General features: G+C 42.7%; 1 protein-coding gene across 1 annotated transcript in view; it reads left to right on the top strand.

Moving 5' to 3' along the window:
- Positions 1-21,304, top strand: part of LOC137437425 (neurobeachin) — a 677,671-nt gene that overhangs the window by 273,216 nt on the left and 383,151 nt on the right. The window contains exons 12-15 of the mRNA XM_078766839.1: positions 4,095-4,247; positions 11,573-11,741; positions 13,907-13,986; positions 20,052-20,114. Coding sequence (XP_078622965.1) covers positions 4,095-4,247; positions 11,573-11,741; positions 13,907-13,986; positions 20,052-20,114 — 465 coding nt within the window. The remainder of the gene's footprint in view (positions 1-4,094; positions 4,248-11,572; positions 11,742-13,906; positions 13,987-20,051; positions 20,115-21,304) is intronic.

Below are 21,304 nucleotides of genomic sequence, written 5' to 3'. Positions count from 1 at the left end.
TTTGCACGACGGAGAATGCCCAGACGACGACTGGCTTTGGAGGCGAGCTTGGAAATGTGTTTTTCCCAGGAAAGATCATGGCAGATTGTGAGACCCAAGAGATTGGGTGACAGAACTTTTTGGAGAGGATTGTTGAGAAAGTAGATGGGAGGGTTGTCCAGATGGTCTTTTCGAAGAGACATAGTAAGAGTGTGAGATTTGTCTGGATTGAAGGACATGGTCCACTTGTTTGACCAGTCTGTGATTTTGACTAGGTCTGCAGAGAGTGAGGAGGCTGCGGACTGCCGATCTGAGGGATGAGGTATGGAGCGGCAGAGAGTGGAGTCATCAGCAAATAGATAGAGAGGATTTTCCAGAGAGTCGGAGATATCATTGATGAAGACCAGAAAAAGCACAGGGCCCAGTACACTGCCTTGGGGAACTCCAGCCTGAACAGGAAGGGGAGATGAGAGAAATCCATTCAGGGCCTTGTTGGTGGACTATGACCAGAGAGGAAGTCTGCAAGCCATGCGTGGAGATTTCTATGGATACCATAGGAGGAGAGTTTGATGAGCAGAGTGGGGTGCCAGACCGTATCGAAGGCACGTGATATATCAAGGGAGACAGCTCTAATTTCTTGTTTGACATTGAGGACCTCCATCCATTGTGGAGACAGCAGAAGCAGCATGTCCAGAGTAGAATGACCTGGTCTGAATCCAAATTGATGATCCGAGATCAAGCCATTGGAGAAGAGGAAGGATTTGATATCCGAAGCAATGATTCCATGACATTGCTGATGATTGGGAGCAGGCTGATTGGTCTGTAGTTGCAAGGATCTGTTTTTGCACATTTTTTGTGTACAGCGGTGATGTTGGCTGATTTCCAAGCAGATGGCAGTTGACCTTGAGCAAAAGAGAGGGTGAAGAGAACAGAGAGAGGGAGTGACACGTGGACACTGCTCGGACTTCCAGGAAAGAAGTCGGTATTTTAAAAAAGTGGATCTGGGGTGAATTAACGGGGGTAGAAAAGATCAAGGTTTTGGACGGGGGAAGATAAGAGATGGTGCTGAACAGCTATTTTAAAGACCTGTCATGATCATGACCATGACCATGGTGACCATGCATGCATGCACACCATGGTGTGTGTGAGGTTAGTTTTTTTTAAATCAAAGATGGCTGCCAAACCACATAACCTACAACATATTTTCAAACTATATGCAGCAATGGTGCTTGATGATATTTGTAAAATATATAATTATATATTATTAATATATAATTATTTGCGTTTAATCCAAGATGGCTGCCACACGACATGACCTATGACGTCACAATTATCATAAAAAACATTCTGCATGGGTGTCACGCTTACCCTGAAAGTTTCGTCTCAATTGGACATGTGGTTGCTGAGAAAAACGGACGGACGGACGTACGTATGGATGGACGGACGGACGGACAACCCGAAAACGTAATGCTTCGTCCACGTTCAGGGGCGGAGGCATAAAAAGAGTTCCCTTAGAATTGTCACACTCTTAAATGTGGCGTGTGAAGGTCACTTTAAAGTTGTGCTATTCCGTTCTTGCTAAACAGAACAGTGATTGAGAAAAATTAATTTCAAACAATAACTGAGAAAAGAAAAATGAATCAAACAAGTACAAATACATTCAAAGTACACCGCCCCATGCCAAATAATTAAATATGCTGCAGCGCGGCATTGCCGGGGCGCCTCCGGCGCCCGGCAATACCGCAGTGCAGCTCATTGAGGCTGCATTGGGAGGGAGAGGTGTACACTAATTGATTGATTAATTGTATAATTAAAATCAATAAAAGATTATCACAAAATATTTTCATAATCAATTGGCTCATAGCATAACTAAACCACTAGTGCTTCATCCAAAGATGTATCTTTTAGAAATTTAATTAAATAAGTCATTAATAAAAAATTAAATAATTAATTGATTAATCATTAAATAATTAATCGATTAAATGATTAATCAATCAATCAAAAATATCCTTGATAGCCACATCACTTGGTCACTCTCATGTCCAAATATTAGCTTCCCAGCTCAAAAGGTGCCTGAGATATTGGCCAAATAAGAAAGAAAATAAATAAATAATTAATAATGAAAATAAAGAAATAATTAATAATGAAAATAAATAAATAATAATCATAAAAAAATTAAATTATTAATCAATTCGGTCACAGAACACATAAACCACCACCATTTCATCAGAATCTGTAACTGGGAAAAAATTTTTTTTTTTAGTAATTCATCTAATAATTAAATAATTAATCGATACATTGATTAAATGATTAATCAATAAATCAAAAATATCCTTGATAGCCACATCACGGTCACTCATGTCCAAATATTAGCTTCTGAGCTCAAAAGGTGCCTGAGATATTGGCCAAATGAGAAAGAAGACAAATAAATGATTAATAATGAAAATAAATAAATAATAATCATAAAAAAATTAAATTATTAATCAATTCGGTCAGGGAACACATAAACCACCACCATTTCATCAGAATCTGTAACTTAAAAAAAAAATTTTTTTGGTCATTAATCAAATAATTAAATAATTAATCGATTAAATGATTAATTGATAAATCAAAAATAGCCTTTGCAGCCAAATCACCTGGTCATTGGCATGTCCAAATATCAGCTTCCGAACTCAAAAGGTTCCTGAGTTAATGGTTAGAAGAGAAATGAAATTTAATTAATTAAATAAGTACTTAATTAATCGCTAATAATTAAATAACTCATCAATTAATTGATTAATCAAAAAACAAAAAATACCGTTTTTGTCAAAGGACTTGCTCACTATTGTGCCGAAATTTCAGCTTCCTAGCTCAAAGGATGGCTGAGATATCGCCCGGACAAACAAACAAGAAAGAAAACAAGTACACATACATTCAAAGTACACCGCCCCATGCCAAATAATTAAATATGCTGCAGCGCGGCATTGCCGGGGCGCCTCCGGCGCCCGGCAATACCGCAGTACAGCTCATTGAGGCCGCATTGGGAGGGAGAGGTGTACACTAATTGATTGATTAATTGTATAATTAAAATCAATAAAAGATTATCACAAAATATTTTCATAATCAATTGGCTAATCGCATAACTAAACCACTAGTGCTTCATCCGAAGATGTATCTTTTAGAAATTTAATGAAATAAGTCATTTATAAAAAAATAAATAATTAATTGATTACTCAATAAATAATTAATCGATTAATCAATAAATAATTAATAGATGAAATGATTAATCAATAAATCAAAAATATCCTTGATAGCCACATCACTTGGTCACTCATGTCCAAATATTAGCTTCCCAGCTCAAAAGGTGCCTGAGATATTGGCCAAATAAGAAAGAAAATAAATAAATGATTAATAATGAAAAAAAAAAAAAAATCATAAAAAAATTAAATTATTAATCAATTTGGTCAGAGAACACATAATCTACCACTATTTCATCAGAATCTGTAACTTTAAAAAAAAATTTTTTTTTTGTCATTAATCGAATAATTAAATAATTAATCGATTAATTGATTAATTAATAAATCAAAAATAGCCTTTGCAGGCAAATCACCTGGTCATTGGCAATTTCCAAATATCAGCTTCCTAACTCAAAAGGTGCCTGAGTTAATGGTCAGAAGAGAAAGGAAATTTGATTAATTAAATAAGTACTTAATTAATCGCTAATAATTAAATAACTCCTCAATTTATTGATTAATCAAAAAAAAAACAAAACGTTTTTGACAAAGGACTTGCTCACTATTGTGCCGAAATTTCAGCTTCCTAGCTCAAAGGATGGCTGAGATATCGCCCGGACAAACAAACAAGAAAGAAAGCAAGAAAGAAAGCAAGAAAACAAGAAAGAAACCAGAGTGAAAACTGAGTACTCTCTTTCAGCGTGCGTCACTGCCGAGCCCCCTTTGGTGCCCGGCAATGACGTTTTGCAATGCCTGGAGATGGCATAGGAAAGGAGCGGTGTACAATAGATATTCAAGGTTTAAGAACGTTTTTTGCCTATTATTTGCATCAATAAACCGAATTTTACACCAGTGACTTTTCCTCGTTTGGTGAACTAATGTTCGTTACTGTGTCCCCGACAGTCATCGCGTGCACACATCACGCGCACGGTGCTTGAGCATTTCCTCTCTTTTGCCAAGTACCTGGATGGTCTGCCACATGGTGCACCGATGCTCAAACAGCTTTGTGATCACATCCTGTTCAACTCTTCTATCTGGATCCACACACCAGCAAAGGTGAGTCCCTCCGTGTTTGAAGCTCTCTCATATTCTGATGCCTCGTCATCACACTGGAGTATCCTGAAGTAGCTGTTGTAAAGTTGTCAGTCGTCTCACCTGACAAGTTAACCATAAATCTCAACTTGATGTTAAGCTGCATTGAGAATTGAGGATGTTCTCATCTAGCAATTGATAATTGTCAGATATGTGGGTTATTCAGATTGTGAATTTGTCTATTGTGGCCGATTGTGTGTTGAAAGACACAACGAGGCTAAGTATTAGTAGTCGCTGGTAGTCGTTTTACTTAATGCCAAGTTTTGCACGGAATCGTTCTCTTGCAAACAGATGGAGTTCAAAATAAAACTGCTAGGTTGGTTGATGTGAAGGATTTTCCCAATTAAAACTTCTTTGGGATAAGTTGACTTAATAAAAAGAATTATCACCATTGTGTAATGGAATTGCTTGTGCCAAAGGTTTTATCAGCCTGTTGAGGGGATTCGGCCTGTTGAGGGGATTATATTTTGGGTCCTGTCCATCATCCTGTCCGCCCTTTTGTTCATCCGTGCAACCGGCCCATCTTCAATTAAAAAATGGCTCGATGCAATTCTTTAATATTCGGAACATCTATACAATAATATTTTGGCATGAGGCATATAAAATTATTTTGGGATTGGAGCCAATTTGGAATTGTGGGAGTTAATTTTTTTTAGTGGAGAGGACAGTACAGGGTTGTACAGTATATGCTTCTGGGACCATTTTCTATATGCACTTAACTGAGCTGTTAGTTGTGGCGTCGCATTGTGATGTCGCATTGTCATGTTGCATTGTGGCGTCACATTGCAGTGTCCCATTGCAGTGTCCCATTGTGATGTCCCTTTGCGGGTAGCATTGCGGTGTCGCATTGCGATGTCGCATTGCGGTGACCCATTGTGTTGTCGCATTGCGGTGTCCCATTGCGGTCGCATTGTGGGGTCGCATTGTGGTGTTCCATTGTAATGTTGCATTGCGGTGTCGCATTGCGGTGTCGCATTGCGGTGTCGCATTGTCGCACCTTGTTTGGTTGTTTTTTTAAAGATTTCATCCCTTTGTTTTTACAATTTACAAAATGTTTTTTTTTCTTGTTTTTTGGTTTTGAAGGGGGTGGGGGGATATATAATAGTTGATAAAGAACACAACATATAAATATACAGATCAGTGAGATGGTATACAGACATCAGTGTGTATCAACCCCTGGTGCAGCATCATTTTGTAAGTGCTGGAAGATGACCGTGCCTGGCTTAACAATCGCTCGAACAGGAAATTTAGAGCTTCGCATCAGTTTGTGTCAACATTTGTATTTGTGCGACGTATTTTAAAGATAATTATAAATATATTATCATAATATTTATTCGCAAATTTAATACACTTACTGTGTTATATGTTTTATTATTTTGGTATGGATTCCATCCCTCTGTTTTTACGTTTTAAACAGTTGTTTCTGTTGATATTGGAGGGGGAGGCGTTATCATGGTGAATGGTTCAATTATTCTTACCCCCTCAATCCTAGCTTGTTTTGGTTAAATCCACAGTTTTTGTGTTTTGTTTTTTTTCAAATAATAAAATGCCTCATTTTAAAAATACATGTTATTTTTGTATGGATTAAAACCATTTAATTTATTAAAATGCACCTTGTTTCAGTTGATTTTGGTGATGGGGTGGGGGATATGTCTCGCTTTTGGCTAATTTTCCTCCTTTCCTCATTTATCCTCCCTCCCCCCATCCCCCCACTCCCACAATTCTAGCTGGTTTTGGTTGACTCCACATTTACGTTTGATTTATTTTCATGAAACAGTTAATTTTTGTTCTATGCTGTCGGACACCGCTATTCGCAGGGGAGATACATACGTTCCTGCAAAGTGCCACAAATTGCGAAACCGCATATGGCGGGGCATTGTTTCAATGGAAAAAGGGGGGATTGGTTCCCGTCAAATGTCGACGAAAATCCCGCTAATGAGGCAAAATCTGTGAATGTCGATGAAAATCCTGTGAATGTCGACGAAAATCCCGCGAATGTCGACGAAAATCCCATGAATGCCAATGAAAATCCCCATGATTGTGGATGAAAATCCTGCAAATGCGGATGAAAATCCCACAAATGCGGATGAAAATCCTGCAAATGCGGATGAAAATCCTGCGAATGTCGACGAAAATCCTGCGAATGTCGAAGAAAATCCCACGAATGTCGATGAAAATCCTGCAGATGTTGACAAATTCCGCGTATGCCAATGAAAATCCCGCGAATATTGATGAAAATCCCACGAATGTCGACGAAAATCCTGCAGATGTTGCCGAAAATTCCACAAATGTTGTCGATAATCCCACAAATGTCGATGGAAATCCCATGCATGTCGACAAAAATCCCATGAATGTCGAAAATCCCACAAATGGCGAGGCAATATCTACGAATGTCGACAAAAATCCCACGAATGTCGACAAAAATCCCACGAATGTCGACAAAAATCCCATGCATGCACACAGGGGTCGAAAATCTCACGAATGGCGAGGAAATATCTACGAATGTCGACAAAAATCCCACAAATGTCGATGGAAATCCCGTGCATGTCGACGAAAATCCCACGAATGTCGACGAGAATCCCACAAATGTCGAGGCAAAATCTGCAAATGTCGAGGCAAAATCCGCGAATGTCGATGGAAATCCCGTGAATGTCAACGAAAATCCGAAATGTCACTCCACTCCAACCTCTTACGCCTCGACAACCCCTCACTACGCACACTGCACAGGGAAGAGGGGTAGAGGATCGCACACAGCGGTAGAGGAGCGCACACAGCGGCAGAGGATCGCACACAGGGGTGGAGGATCGCACACGGGGGTGGAGGATCGCACACGGGGGTGGAGGATCGCACACGGGGGTGGAGGATCGCACACGGAGGTGGAGGATCGCACACGGGGGTGGAGGATCGCACACAGGGGTGGAGGATCGCACACAGGGGTGGAGGATCGCACACAGGGGTGGAGGATCGCACACAGGGGTGGAGGATCGCACACAGGGGTGGAGGATCGCACACAGGGGTGGAGGATCGCACACAGGGGTGGAGGATCGCACACAGGGGTGGAGGGTCGCACACAGGGGTGGAGGGTCGCACACAGGGGTGGAGGGTCACACACAGGGGTGGAGGGTCGCACACAGGGGTGGAGGGTCGCACACAGGGGTGGAGGGTCGCACACAGGGGTGGAGGGTCGCACACAGGGGTGGAGGATCGCACACAGGGGTGGAGGATCGCACACAGGGGTGGAGGATCGCACACAGGGGTGGAGGATCGCACACAGGGGTGGAGGATCGCACACAGGGGTGGAGGGTCGCACACAGGGGTGGAGGGTCGCACACAGGGGTGGAGGATCGCACACAGGGGTGGAGGATCGCACACAGGGGTGGAGGGTCGCACACAGGGGTGGAGGGTCGCACACAGGGGTGGAGGGTCGCACACAGGGGTGGAGGGTCGCACACAGGGGTGGAGGGTCGCACACGGGTGGAGGGTCGCACACAGGGGTGGAGGGTCGCACACAGGGGTGGAGGGTCGCACACAGGGGTGGAGGGTCGCACACAGGGGTGGAGGGTCGCACACAGGGGTGGAGGGTCGCACACAGGGGTGGAGGGTCGCACACAGGGGTGGAGGGTCGCACACAGGGGTGGAGGGTCGCACACAGGGGTGGAGGGTCGCACACAGGGGTGGAGGGTCGCACACAGGGGTGGAGGGTCGCACACAGGGGTGGAGGGTCGCACACAGGGGTGGAGGATTGCACACAGGGGTGGAGGATCGCACACAGGGGTGGAGGATCGCACACAGGGGTGGAGGATCGCACACAGGGGTGGAGGATCGCACACAGGGGTGGAGGATCGCACACAGGGGTGGAGGGTCGCACACAGGGGTGGAGGGTCGCACACAGGGGTGGAGGGTCGCACACAGGGGTGGAGGGTCGCACACAGGGGTGGAGGGTCGCACACAGGGGTGGAGGGTCGCACACAGGGGTGGAGGGTCGCACACAGGGGTGGAGGGTCGCACACAGGGGTGGAGGGTCGCACACAGGGGTGGAGGGTCGCACACAGGGGTGGAGGGTCGCACACAGGGGTGGAGGGTCGAAACAGGGGTGGAGGGTCGCACACAGGGGTGGAGGGTCGCACACAGGGGTGGAGGGTCGCACACAGGGGTGGAGGGTCGCACACAGGGGTGGAGGGTCGCACACAGGGGTGGAGGGTCGCACACAGGGGTGGAGGGTCGCACACAGGGGTGGAGGGTCGCACACAGGGGTGGAGGATCGCACACAGGGGTGGAGGATCGCACACAGGGGTGGAGGATCGCACACAGGGGTGGAGGATCGCACACAGGGGTGGAGGATCGCACACAGGGGTGGAGGATCGCACACAGGGGTGGAGGATCGCACACAGGGGTGGAGGATCGCACACAGGGGTGGAGGATCGCACACAGGGGTGGAGGATCGCACACAGGGGTGGAGGATCGCACACAGGGGTGGAGGATCGCACACAGGGGTGGAGGATCGCACACAGGGGTGGATGATCGCACACAGGGGTGGATGATCGCTCGCACGCAGGGGTGGAGGATCGCTCGCACGCAGGGGTGGATGATCGCTCGCACGCAGGGGTGGATGATCGCTCGCACGCAGGGGTGGATGATCGCTCGCACGCAGGGGTGGATGATCGCTCGCACGCAGGGGTGGATGATCGCTCGCACGCAGGGGTAGAGGATCGCTCGCACGCAGGGGTAGAGGATCGCTCGCACGCAGGGGTAGAGGATCGCTCGCACGCAGGGTAGAGGATCGCTCGCACGCAGGGGTAGAGGATCGCTCGCACGCAGGGGTAGACGATCGCTCGCACGCAGGGGTAGAGGATCGCTCGCACGCAGGGGTAGAGGATCGCTCACACACAGGGGTAGAGGATCGCTCGCACACGGGTAGAGGATCGCACACAGGGTTAGAGGATCACTCGCACGCAGGGGTAGAGAATCGCACACAGGGTTAGAGGATCGCACACAGGGTTAGAGCATCGCTCGCACACAGGGTTAGAGCATCGCTCGCACACAGGGGTCGAGGATCGCACGCACACAGGGGTAGAGTTAAAAAATCATTTGTTAAAAAAAATAAACAATTTCACTTTATTGGTTAAGTGTTGTAAGTGCAGATACTTGAATGGTAATTAGCATCTCCATGTTTTGGATTCAGAGAAACTGCAATTTGTATATCATTGGCAGCTGCAGCTGTTTATAGTGCCGGCTATCCCATTTTCATGAAAATTCCAAGTAACATGGACTCGTTTCATCATTTCTTTTTACCCTGCGATCGCGAAGCGAAAAGCGGGGTTACGCATTCAGTTACGTACATACGTACGTGTCTGCATTTCAGTAAAGTAAAGTGTGTGCCTTGTCTGCATTTTAAAAATGCATTTTTTCGGCAACCGTTGGTTCGATTGACATGAAATTTTCACCATAGGAGGGTCTCCTCCTGTAGAATATTTTAGTGAATATTATGACGTCATAGGTCACGTGGTACAGGCGCCATCTTGGAAAAACGTTACACCTCTATATCTCCCAAACCGCTCAATGGAAAAAATGGAAACGTGGGTCATTGTCAAGTCCTCACAATGGGGAATGAGATATGTTGATGATGATGTCATCGGTGCCTTAATTATGACGTCATGATTCGACAAGTACAACACTTGGTCTGATCAGTATGAAAAAAAAAATTCCTCTCCAACTGTTAGTCCGATTGGCACGAAATTTTCAGAATATGAGCGGCTCCTCCTGTGGAATTTTTTAAATGATAATTATGACCATATGTCACGTGGTGCAGGCGCCATCTTGGAAAAATCGAAAAAAGGTTGCACCTCTATATCTCTGAAACCGCTTCTTGGGAAAAAAACTGAAACATGGCTCATTGTCAAGTACTCCGCTTGGGGAATAAGATATGTTAATGATGATGTCATCGGTAATTTAATTATGACGTCATAATTTGACAAGTACAAAGCTTGATTCGATCAGTATGAAAATTTTTTCTCTGCAATTCTTGGTTTAATTGACACAATTTTCACCATAGAAGGGCCTCCTCCTGTAGAATATTTTAATGATTATTATGACGTCAAAAGTCATTTGGTACAGGCGCCATCTTGGAAAAACTTCACACCTCTATATCTCTGAAACCCCTCCATGGAAAAAATTGAGACCTGGCTCATTGTCACCGACTCCCCACGGGGAATAAGATATGTTAATGATGATGTCATCGGTGCCTTCGTTATGATGTCATAATTCGACAAATACAACACATCCATCCGATCATTCTTTAAAAAAATTTCAGCAACTGTTGGTCTGATGGACACAAATTTTTCACCATAGGAGCGCCTCCTCCTTTATAATATTTTAATGATAATCATGACGTCATAGGTCATGTGTTACAGGCGCCATCTTGGAAAAACCGAAAAACGTTGCACCTCTATATCTCCAAAACCACTCTATGGAAAAAATTGAAACGTGGCTCATTGTAAATAACTCCATATGGGGAATAGGTGTTGTTAACGATGACGTCATTGGTGCCATAATTATGACGTCATAATTCGTCAGGGACAACGCTTAGTCTGATCAGTTTGAAATTTATTGAGCATGATGTATGCAACAATTATTTAGAGAATATAAATTTATGATGTCATCGCTCAAGTGGTCTGGCAGCCATATTGGATCAAAAAAAAAGAAACGTTCAAAAACAGAAGAGTTGGCTCACACCAAGTTGACTGCGCAGGGTAAGTATTCTATGAATATCATCTAGTTAAAACATTCACTTGATGGGCAAGAACATTCACTGCGGTGACAATTGGTGTGCTTGAAGAGTGACCGAAGTGGAATGCCAATCGCTATTTATTACGCTATCTTTGTGTACTTGTTGTGTCGTGCAAAATTACACAAAACAGTGCGATTCATTATAATACACAAGTCTGTTTGTTCCACAACATGTAATGCTCCCATTTCCAAGATGGCGTCTGCCCCTATGTCACATCCCACTTCCTCTTACATCATCATGTATCTTTACAACAATCCACAACATCCGGCAATTCAACACCAACAACAGCAACAACATTTGGAAAGCACATAACACTGCTGTTAGTGTTTCTATATTAATCAAATTCATATTATGTCCCCCACCCTCCAATTGAAGTACAATTTGTTGTTTTCCTTGGCAGAATGGCAGCAGGTAAATACTCCAACTACAACATGTTTTCACTTGGCTGGCTATCTTTATGCTTTCCTCACTTGTCTTTTTTTATTTTCACTTGTTCTTGTAGATACAGTTGTCTTTGTACACGTACCTGTCCACGGAGTTCATTGGCACGGCTACTATTTACAGCACCATCCGGCGTGTCAGCACAGTGCTGCAGCTTATGCACACCCTCAAGTACTACTACTGGGTATATAATCCTATGGACCGCAGTGGCATACAGCCCAAGGGCCTTGGTAAGGAAAATTGTCTACCTCAATGATTCAATGATGCCACAGTCTATGACAGTCCCACAATGTTCTTCCTTCATTGAATAGTGTGTGTGTGTGTGTGTGTGTGTGTGTGTGTGTGTGTGTGTGTGTGTGTGTGTGTGTGTATACGTGTGTGCACGCACATATATGTGTAAAAAGTCGACGGAGTCATTATGTTTTCAGGTTGTCCATCCGGCTGTCTGTCCATCCATCTGAGATAGGTTTTCGTTAACGCGATAACTTGAGAACGGCTGAATGGATCTTAGCAAACTTCTTGCTGGTATTTATAATGAGGTAAACATGAACTGATTATATTGTTACGTTTGTGGGGGGTAGGGAAGAAATACCATAGTGGAGTTAGGATCGTATAGGTTTTAGCATGTACCATGTGACGCATAGAAAGCCCATTTCGATGTACATAAGCAGGGTAAACCGTGAGGTTGATTGTTTGCATGCCACCACACGGAGGGTGGTTTTTGTGTTCGTTAAATATGGCTTAAGGATAATCCCCAGTAAGTAATTGCCTCGTGTGATTTTCCCTTTTGGTTTTCACAAGAAAAAAAAGGCCTGCCATAAAGCCCTCGTTCGCCAACACTAACAATAACAACAAAGGCCATGAAACCGACGTTGTCAACAGAAAGCCGAACATTCCCGAATGACTGCTAGACTCCGCCTCACAGGGATCGTGACCGATGTCGGGAATAACAAGGATGGATTAAAGATGTTGACAAGAACCTGGATAGATCATAGATGTCGGGAACAACAAGGAGATATCAAAGATGTTGACAAGAACCTGGATAGATCATAGATGTTGGGAATAACAAGGATGGATCATAGATGTCAGGAATAACAAGGTGATATCAAAGATGTTGACAATAACCTGGATAGATTATAGATGTCGGGAATAACAAGGAGATATCCAAGATGTTGGGAATAACAAGGATAGATCAAAGATGTTGGGAATAACAAGGAGATATCAAAGATGTCGGGAATAACAAGGAGATATTAAAGATGTTGACAAGAACCTGGATAGATCATAGATGTCGGGAATAACAAGGATAGATTAAAGATGCCGGGAATAACAAGGAGGTATCAAAGATTTTGGGAATAACAAGGATGGATTAAAGATGCTGGGAATAACAAGGAGATATCAAAGATTTTGGGAATAACAAGGAGATATCAAAGATTTTGGGAATAACAAGGAGATATCCAAGATGTTGGGAATAACAAGGATAGATCAAAGATGTTGGGAATAACAAGGAGATATCAAAGATGTCGGGAATAACAAGGAGATATTAAAGATGTTGACAAGAACCTGGATAGATCATAGATGTCGGGAATAACAAGGATAGATTAAAGATGCCGGGAATAACAAGGAGGTATCAAAGATTTTGGGAATAACAAGGATGGATTAAAGATGCTGGGAATAACAAGGAGATATCAAAGATTTTGGGAATAACAAGGAGATATCAAAGATGTTGACATGAACCTGGATAGATCATCGATGTTGGGAATAACAAGGATGGATTAAAGATATTGGGAATAACAAGGATGGATTAAAGATGTTGGGAATAACAAGGATGGATTAAAGTTGTTGGGAATAACAAGGATGGATTAAAGATGTTGGGAATAACAAGGATGGATTAAAGATGTTGGGAATAACAAGGATGGATTAAAGATGTTGACACGAACCTGGATAGATCGACCAGTAGTTACTGCCAAGATTCAAATGCAGCAACAGGTGCGTGTTTACCATAAACATCACACTATCCACTGACAATGTAATACACCTGGTGAATCATTACTAAATCGGCCGCTTCAATAAAGGTTGTTGCAGCATGTTAGGGAGGACGGAGGAGTGTCGGGGACGTTGTGGGGGTGTGTGGGTTCACTGTTGTTCCTTCGGGCATTTTTACTCCAGTTCAAGTTGAGGGGAAAAGCTGCACACATGTTACTTATCGGTTATTTTGGAGTTGTGGTCTGAGGCCTTGTTTCTTTTAATAATCTTGTACCCAATTTACAGTTACAAGTGTTTTGTTATTTGTCATTCGCATTTTAACATTCATTGACTTGTTGTCCCATCACCTTGGGATACAAAAACATTCAACCATTGACAGTAAATTGGTCTTGTCATTGTTTCTATCCCACAGATGGACCAAGGCCAAACCAGAAAGAGGTGGTGTCACTGCGTGCCTTCATGTTGCTTTTTCTGAAACAGCTCATCCTCAAGGTAGGCCCTTTGACGTCTCACATTTGCTTACGCTACCTTGGCTAGGTGTAGAACAATGCAAACAAGAAAAAGAGCAATCAGAGATTGCAAATCCTCACCAGGATGTATTTTCAGTGGTTCTTAAGGCTTTTGTGTTAAAACAAATATGCCGACCGAACCACGTGACCGATGACGTCATCATTATTATTTTTTCCAAACTAATTTATTCCTAGATTATGCTCAAGAAATTTCATCTTCATCGGATGAAGTTTTGTACTTGTTGAATTATGACGTCATAATGGAGGCACCTATGACATCATCATTAACATATTTTATTCCCCATGCAGAGTTCTTTACAATGAGCCATGTCTCAATCTTTTCTATTCAGCGTATTGAGAGATTTAGACGTGCAAAGTTTTTCGGTTTTTCCAAGATGGTGGCCGAACCACGTGACATATGACATAATTATCATTAAAAAATTCTTCAGGCGGAGGTGCACATATGGTGAAAATTTCCTGTCAATCGGACCAACAGTTGCAGAGAAAATCATATTTATTCTGTGCAGACAAACAAACAGACAAACAAACAGACAAACAGATGAAAAATCGGTCAGAGACCGAGGACTTGCCGGAATGTACTTTTGTTTTTTGATTTTTCAACCACTCCCCGCCATCACGGCCGTCTCTCCAACGCACAATCCCTTGAGATATGCGGAAAGGACAACCCAAAACCAATTATCTTATTTTTGATTCGTATATAAACATGAAAGGAAGAAGGTGAAGATCGACGAAATGCAGTTTGGATTTATGCCAGGAAGAGGAACGACAGACGCGCTCTTTATTGTGAGGCAGTTGCAGGAGAAGTACATGGAGTAGAGGAAGAAGTTGTTTCTTGGGTTTGTTGATCTGGAGAAAGCATTCGATAGGGTTCCACGCGAAGTATTGATATGGGCAATGAGGAAGTTAGGAGTGGAGGAATGGTTGATCAGAGTAGTGATGGCAATGTACAAAAGAGCGTGCACAGCTGTAAGGACGAAGGACAGGAACAGTGGTGAGTTTGAGGTGAAGGTGGGAGTGCATCAGGGGTCGGTACTAAGTCCACTACTATTTGTAGCTGTGATGGAGGTGCTGGCTCAGAACGTAAAGGAGGGTTTACCATGGGAGTTGTTGTATGCAGATGATCTGGTGTTGATTGCAGAAAGTATGGATGGACTGAAGGAAAAGATGAACAAATGGAAGGAATGTATGGAGACAAAAGGTCTGAAGGTGAATATAGGAAAGACGAAGGTGATGGCAAGTGGTAAAGCATGTGGTGAGGTGGAAAGAACTGGGAAGTGGCCATGTGTTTTGTGCAGGAAGGGTGTTGGAGTGAACTCCATTCAATGTACAATGTGCGCTGAGTGGGTTCATCAAAAATGTCGTGGTCTGAGAGGGTCATTAACCAGTGTGGCAGCTACATTCAAATGTAAGGTGTGCACAGAGGGAGCTGCAGATGGAGGAAATGTTGAGTTGGATCTTGGAGACGGCGTGAAGCTGGAAGGTGTGAAAACATTTTGCTACCTCGGAGACATGCTGAATGGAGAAGGTGGATCAGACTCGGCAACGGTTGCTCGAGTGAGATGTGCATGGAAGAAGTTTCGGGAACTGAGTGGTGTGCTGATGAGGAGGGGAGTGTCGTTGAAGCTGAAGGGAAAGGTGTTTGCTGCATGTGTCAGAAGTGTTATGATTTATGGGAGCGAGACGTGGGTAATGAATGTAGAGCAGCAACGAAGGCTGGAAAGGGTGGAAATGCGAATGGTTCGGTGGATGTGCGGAGTATCGTTGAGAGAGAGGAAGACAAATGATAAATTGCGAAAGATGATGGGAATAGAGCCTGTGATTGATGCTGTGAAGAGGAACAGGTTGAGATGGTTTGGTCATGTGTTGAGGAAGAATGAAAGTGACTGGTTGAGAAGAGTGATGGAAATGAATGTAGAAGGAAGTAGAGGACGGGGAAGACCGAGAAAGACTCGGCTAAAGATGGTGGAAGAAGAAATGCGGGCAAGGGGGTTAACAAGGTGAGATGCAGAAAATAGGGCAAAATGGAGAAGATTGTCATGGGGACCGCAAGGCTAACCCCCGCTCTTGCAGGGAAAATGGCCTTAAAATGCATGTTGTTGTTGTTGTTGTTTATATAAACATCATCAAAAGTAAATAATGACTTCGGCCAAAGTTCAAACGACGTGCGTTTAATCTCTACATGAGAGAATTCCACATAGCTATTTGGGCGGTGTATAAGCTAACAGAACGCTGTCTCCATCGATCTTGCCAAGGCCGTAACACCTATCGGCTCAAAATCCTTTTAACTGTTGACTTTGTAGTTTTTACAATGAAGGAAACACATATCGGGAGTACATACGACATAGCCATTGTGAATGTGACAGCTCTGAGGCGTGTTTCGCTTCGCATCGCAGTGACGGCGAGCACCAACATGGCGTCTGTAATATTAAAATCTGGCTTCAAGCCCCCTCAAGGTTTGCGTTCTAAGGATACTGTTTAGATTTTGATGATTTGCGTGTGATATGATTTAACGGATGTTTATATAAATTGTTTAAAATGAAAAAAGCCTTCAAACACCATTTATTATCAAAATGGCGGGAAATCTGTACATGTATATATGCGGTGACTAGGCAAACCCCGCAGTGAGTTTCTAATTATAATACGTTTTTATTAATTGCTGTTGTCATCAATCAAGGTAAGTACACATTTTGTTACTTTTACGGAATAAAAAAAAAATACACAATACTTATATTTTTTTGCCTTTCTCCATTTTTTAAGCATTTTGTTTAAACTGTTAAAGCACCTGCATGAGCATCCGTTGCCTAGTAACCAATGACAGTTTCCATGATTTTCACGTTTTGGGTGACCTTGACCTTGACCTTGACCTTGGGCCTAGACTTAGAGAGTTAAAAATTGGGCTCAGTCTATTCCAGGGCAAGGCAAATATGTGTGTAAAGTATGGCGATGTTATGTGCAACGATGTAGACGTAGTCCTGCGCACAGACAGACAGACAGACAGACAGACAGGCAGATGGACAGACAAACCAACCAACCAACCAACGAACAAACATGCCGGAATCTATTCCGGCAAGTAACAAACAAACGGACTCAAATGCAATTCCCTCTCCTCAGGCGAGGGTAATGAGCTGAACTTTTTCGTTTGGTTTCTGAGACACCATATGATGTTTCACGTTATTTTTGTGTTGTACACTTTTTTTAGGTCTTTGTCGCTCGAAACATTTCTCGATGAATAGTGCAAAGCATGTTACAAGTCCCCTTGCAATTGTGCAGCTTGCATGGTTTGTTTTGAAGAAACCTGGCCCTGGCAAAATGGAACAGGTAGAACAATTGATATGAAAATGAATTGAGCAACAAAGACCTCAGATGTATCGAGGCTTTAATGCAATCGACCTGGTGCATCGACAAATAAACATCATAAGCATTTCATTAGTCTACAAGATACAAGGAATACATGGTAATACATTTGAATAAAGCAACTACCATTAAACAGTGAAAACTCACCTAGCTCTCTCATAGAATCATGACTTCGTGTGATTTCCCATCATCCTCGCAGCAAACTACATCTCTCGAAGCAGATTACATATGCATCGCACCCCTCACCGTGGGGACTGCCCTCCTCAGCCAGGGATGTGTATTAAGCCAAGCACTCACATTAAGTAGACTTTTCATCACAACAATTTTGTGGACCTGTGGAGCAGAGGCTACTTTGAAGTACATTAGTTTACTTTTGCTATAAAATAAATTTTGACTCATCCAACATGTAGCTTCCTCCCAAACGTATGTAATATTGGTCACACCTTGAATACATTCCTTACTTCTTACTTATAAGCACTTCAGGCCTTTGGCTTGAAACACCTGTGTTAGATGTCATCATTATATTAAAATATGTAATTTGGTGTCTGTCTATCTGTTTTTCTGAACGCAATACTTTCGGTCGTTAGTTATACAATCTCAACCAAACTTGACAGAGAGAGTAAGGGGCACACCATGTAGGTTGCAGCGACTTCATTTGCTTCCGTCACCAAAGGGGGTTTCCATCTTGGGCAAACTCCGTGTTAAGGTGTATATCCGTGTTATGATAACTTTATCGTGCCATTTTTCCAAGGCCGCTTCTAATAACAAAAGTAATAACAACAGTAATGATAATAGCATTATATTAATGTTATTACAAAACAATATTAATCCTAGTAATATTGTTACGTCTATGGGGGGTAGGTGAAAGAATACTGTCGGAGAGATAGGATTGTGTAATTAATAGCAGCAACCGTGTGACGTGTAGGAGAACTTTGATGTAGTAAGTAGGGAGACTGTAGCCTATGTTTGTTTAAATGTTCACCGCACGAGGGATGGTGCCGTCTTAATTAGCTATGTGGTTTAAGACTGGTTTTCCCCAGTGCGTGCCACCCCTCTAATCTTTCCCCCACGTTTCTGCTGCCACAGCCGTCCATGTAAAACACCCTCAAATTACAATTACCTAGCCAACAAATACCAAGAACGAGCCGATTGGACTGAGCTCCGCCCCATGCACCTAATAAGGAAATGGCCCTGTCCACAAGAGGTGGAGAATCAGGGGGCGGAGAGAAGAAGGCCGGCAGGCCACACCCCGAGGTGGGTGATTGGCCCGTAGGGCGTGGGCAGGGTAAACTGGGAGGGAAACGACCTGATTGGCTCTCGGTCGGAAAGAAGAAAAGTGCGCTTGGTTGGTCTTGATTTGACACTGACACAAGACACTGGCCATTTTGTATGCTGAGGGAGAGAGTGGTTTTCTTGGGGACCAGCATGAGGATGTTTTGGCAGTGGTGCTCTGCGGGGGTGCTGGGGGCCGTGCCGTCCTTCCCCCACAGTGGCAACATTAAAACAATGGTGGAGAAAACAAGAGGGCTTCACGACTTGCCTCATCCCCGGGTGCTCACAGTGCCTTCAACATGCGGCGTTCAACGTCGTCATTTCTGCCGAGTTCCCCGCGCAAGCAGCTCCCAGCCACCATGTCAGCCAACCTCACCAAAATAACTCATTGGGTAAAGATAAATGCCGGCTGAAGGGTTTATTTATTTATTTCATCTTTCCCCTGTGTCCGTGTTTGTGTCCGTGTTTGTGTCCGTGTTTGTGTCCGTGTTTGTGCCAGTGTGTGGTCTGTGTTTGTGCCAGTGCATGAGGTACCTCAAATTAGAATTTAGTTTGACCTCAGTTTTTTTCGCCATTTCCACCCGCGCTTTATTTTTATGAAATCGTTATTGATTGCATTTTATTTGTCATGTTTATTCGTTCATGGTTTCTGGAATAAACCTGTGTTTTTCATTAGACAAATGCCTCGCATCTCTTGCATCCGGCGCCCGTAAATTAACTGTCTTTTTGGGAGTCACCTAGGAGTTAAAAACTGGTTCGGCTATCTGTCTATATCTATATCTATGCGATCTTAATTGCCGGGCGACGCGCCAATATTCTCCCTCGCCAAGGGTTTTTTTTCATCCTTCGACAAACACCGTGTGAATGTGCATAAACATCTTATCATGCCGTTTCATAGGGGCATCCCTTCCTCTAGTAAAACATAATGTAAACCACAAACATGTATGATTAACTTTTTAAACTGAAACAAATAACAGTCCCTTCCGCTGTTTAACACTAAACTGAAAGGGAGGAAACTCGACGTTCTTTAGGCATGATATGAGTAGATCTACTGTAATATTTATACCCCAGATATATAGATTTATAGATATAGAATGGTTACATGTAGAATGTTATATTTCAGTTAACACATGACCCTTCATGTTGCCACCTTCGGGAGCGGTTGTATTAGTACTGGAAATTTGGCTTTATAACCAGCCTTCCAAAGTAATGTTTAGCTAGTTAAAGCTTTGTGGGGACTCATCCTTAAATGTTCCGTTCAGCAAAGCACCGTTGGTGGTTACTCAAGCCTGCCACAAAGTGCATACAATCAAAATGATGTTCTTGCATTAAGTGCAAGCTTGAGTGAATGCAATACACCCATTGTTGCATCTAAAGTCACTGGGCATCACTTCTTCATAGGATCGGGGTGTCAAGGAAGATGAACTGCAGAGTATTCTCAATTGCCTGCTGACCATGCATGAGGTGAGCTCATGAAACACTGACAGCACTCATTATTTTGATTTAATTATTGGAAATTCAGTTAACATGACAAGGTATTTGCATTGGTAATATTTGTCTGTCTCATCTATGGGTTTTTGTTGGTCTTTTTAGTTGGTGTCATTCTCCTCACAAAATTGATTTTGTATTAATTTAGCATTCTATCCATGGAAACATCCTCCGTCGGAGTGGCGTCTCAAACAGGATTGCATTCCTTATCCAATGAAACTGCTTCGGCAGCTCTATGTGCCTCATGGTGTGAAAGTAATGGATATTGTCATTATTATCCATAAAAGCATCCTGTGTCTGATTGGCGACCCTTCCAGGATTGTACTGTTTAGCCAATGTCACTGCCTCAGCAAATTTCAATATGATAAATAATCTCCGAGCATAACATAAAGGGTTACATATGGAATGTTATATTTCAATTTGATAAACAATCTCTGAATGTAACATAAAGGGTAACATGTGGAATGTTATATTTCAATTTTTATAATCTCTGAATGTAACATAAAGGGTTCCATGTGGAATGTTATATTTCAATTTGATAAACAATCTCTGAATGTAACACAAAGGGTTACATGTGGAATGTTACATTTCAATTTGATAAATAATCTCCGAATGTAACACAAGGGTTACATATGGAATGTTATATTTCAATTTGATAATCTCTGAATGTTACATAGGGTTCCATGTGGAATGTTATATTTCAATTTGATAAATAATCTCTGAATGTAACACAAAGGGTTCCATGTGGAATGTTACATTTCAATTTGATAAATAATCTCCGAATGTAACACAAGGGTTACATATGGAATGTTATATTTCAATTTGATAAACAATCTCTGAATGTTATATAAAGGGTTACATGTGGAATGTTACATTTCGATTTGATAAACAATCTCTGAATGTTATATAAAGGGTTACATGTGGAATGTTACATTTCAATTTGATAAATAATCTCCGAATGTAACACAAGGGTTACATATGGAATGTTATATTTCAATTTGATAAATAATCTCTGAATGTAACATAATGGGTTACATGTGGAATGTTATATTTCAATTTTTATAATCTCTGAATGTAACATAAAGGGTTACATGTGGAATGTTATATTTCAATTTGATAATCTCTGAATGTTACATAAAGGGTTCCATGTGGAATGTTATATTTCA

Source organism: Myxine glutinosa, chromosome 12 (assembly GCF_964187855.1).
Source record: "Myxine glutinosa chromosome 12, kmMyxGlut1.1, whole genome shotgun sequence".
Taxonomy (NCBI): domain Eukaryota; kingdom Metazoa; phylum Chordata; class Myxini; order Myxiniformes; family Myxinidae; genus Myxine; species Myxine glutinosa.
The sequence above is the reverse complement of the archived record's forward strand: the minus strand, read 5'-3'. Positions and strand labels throughout refer to the sequence as shown.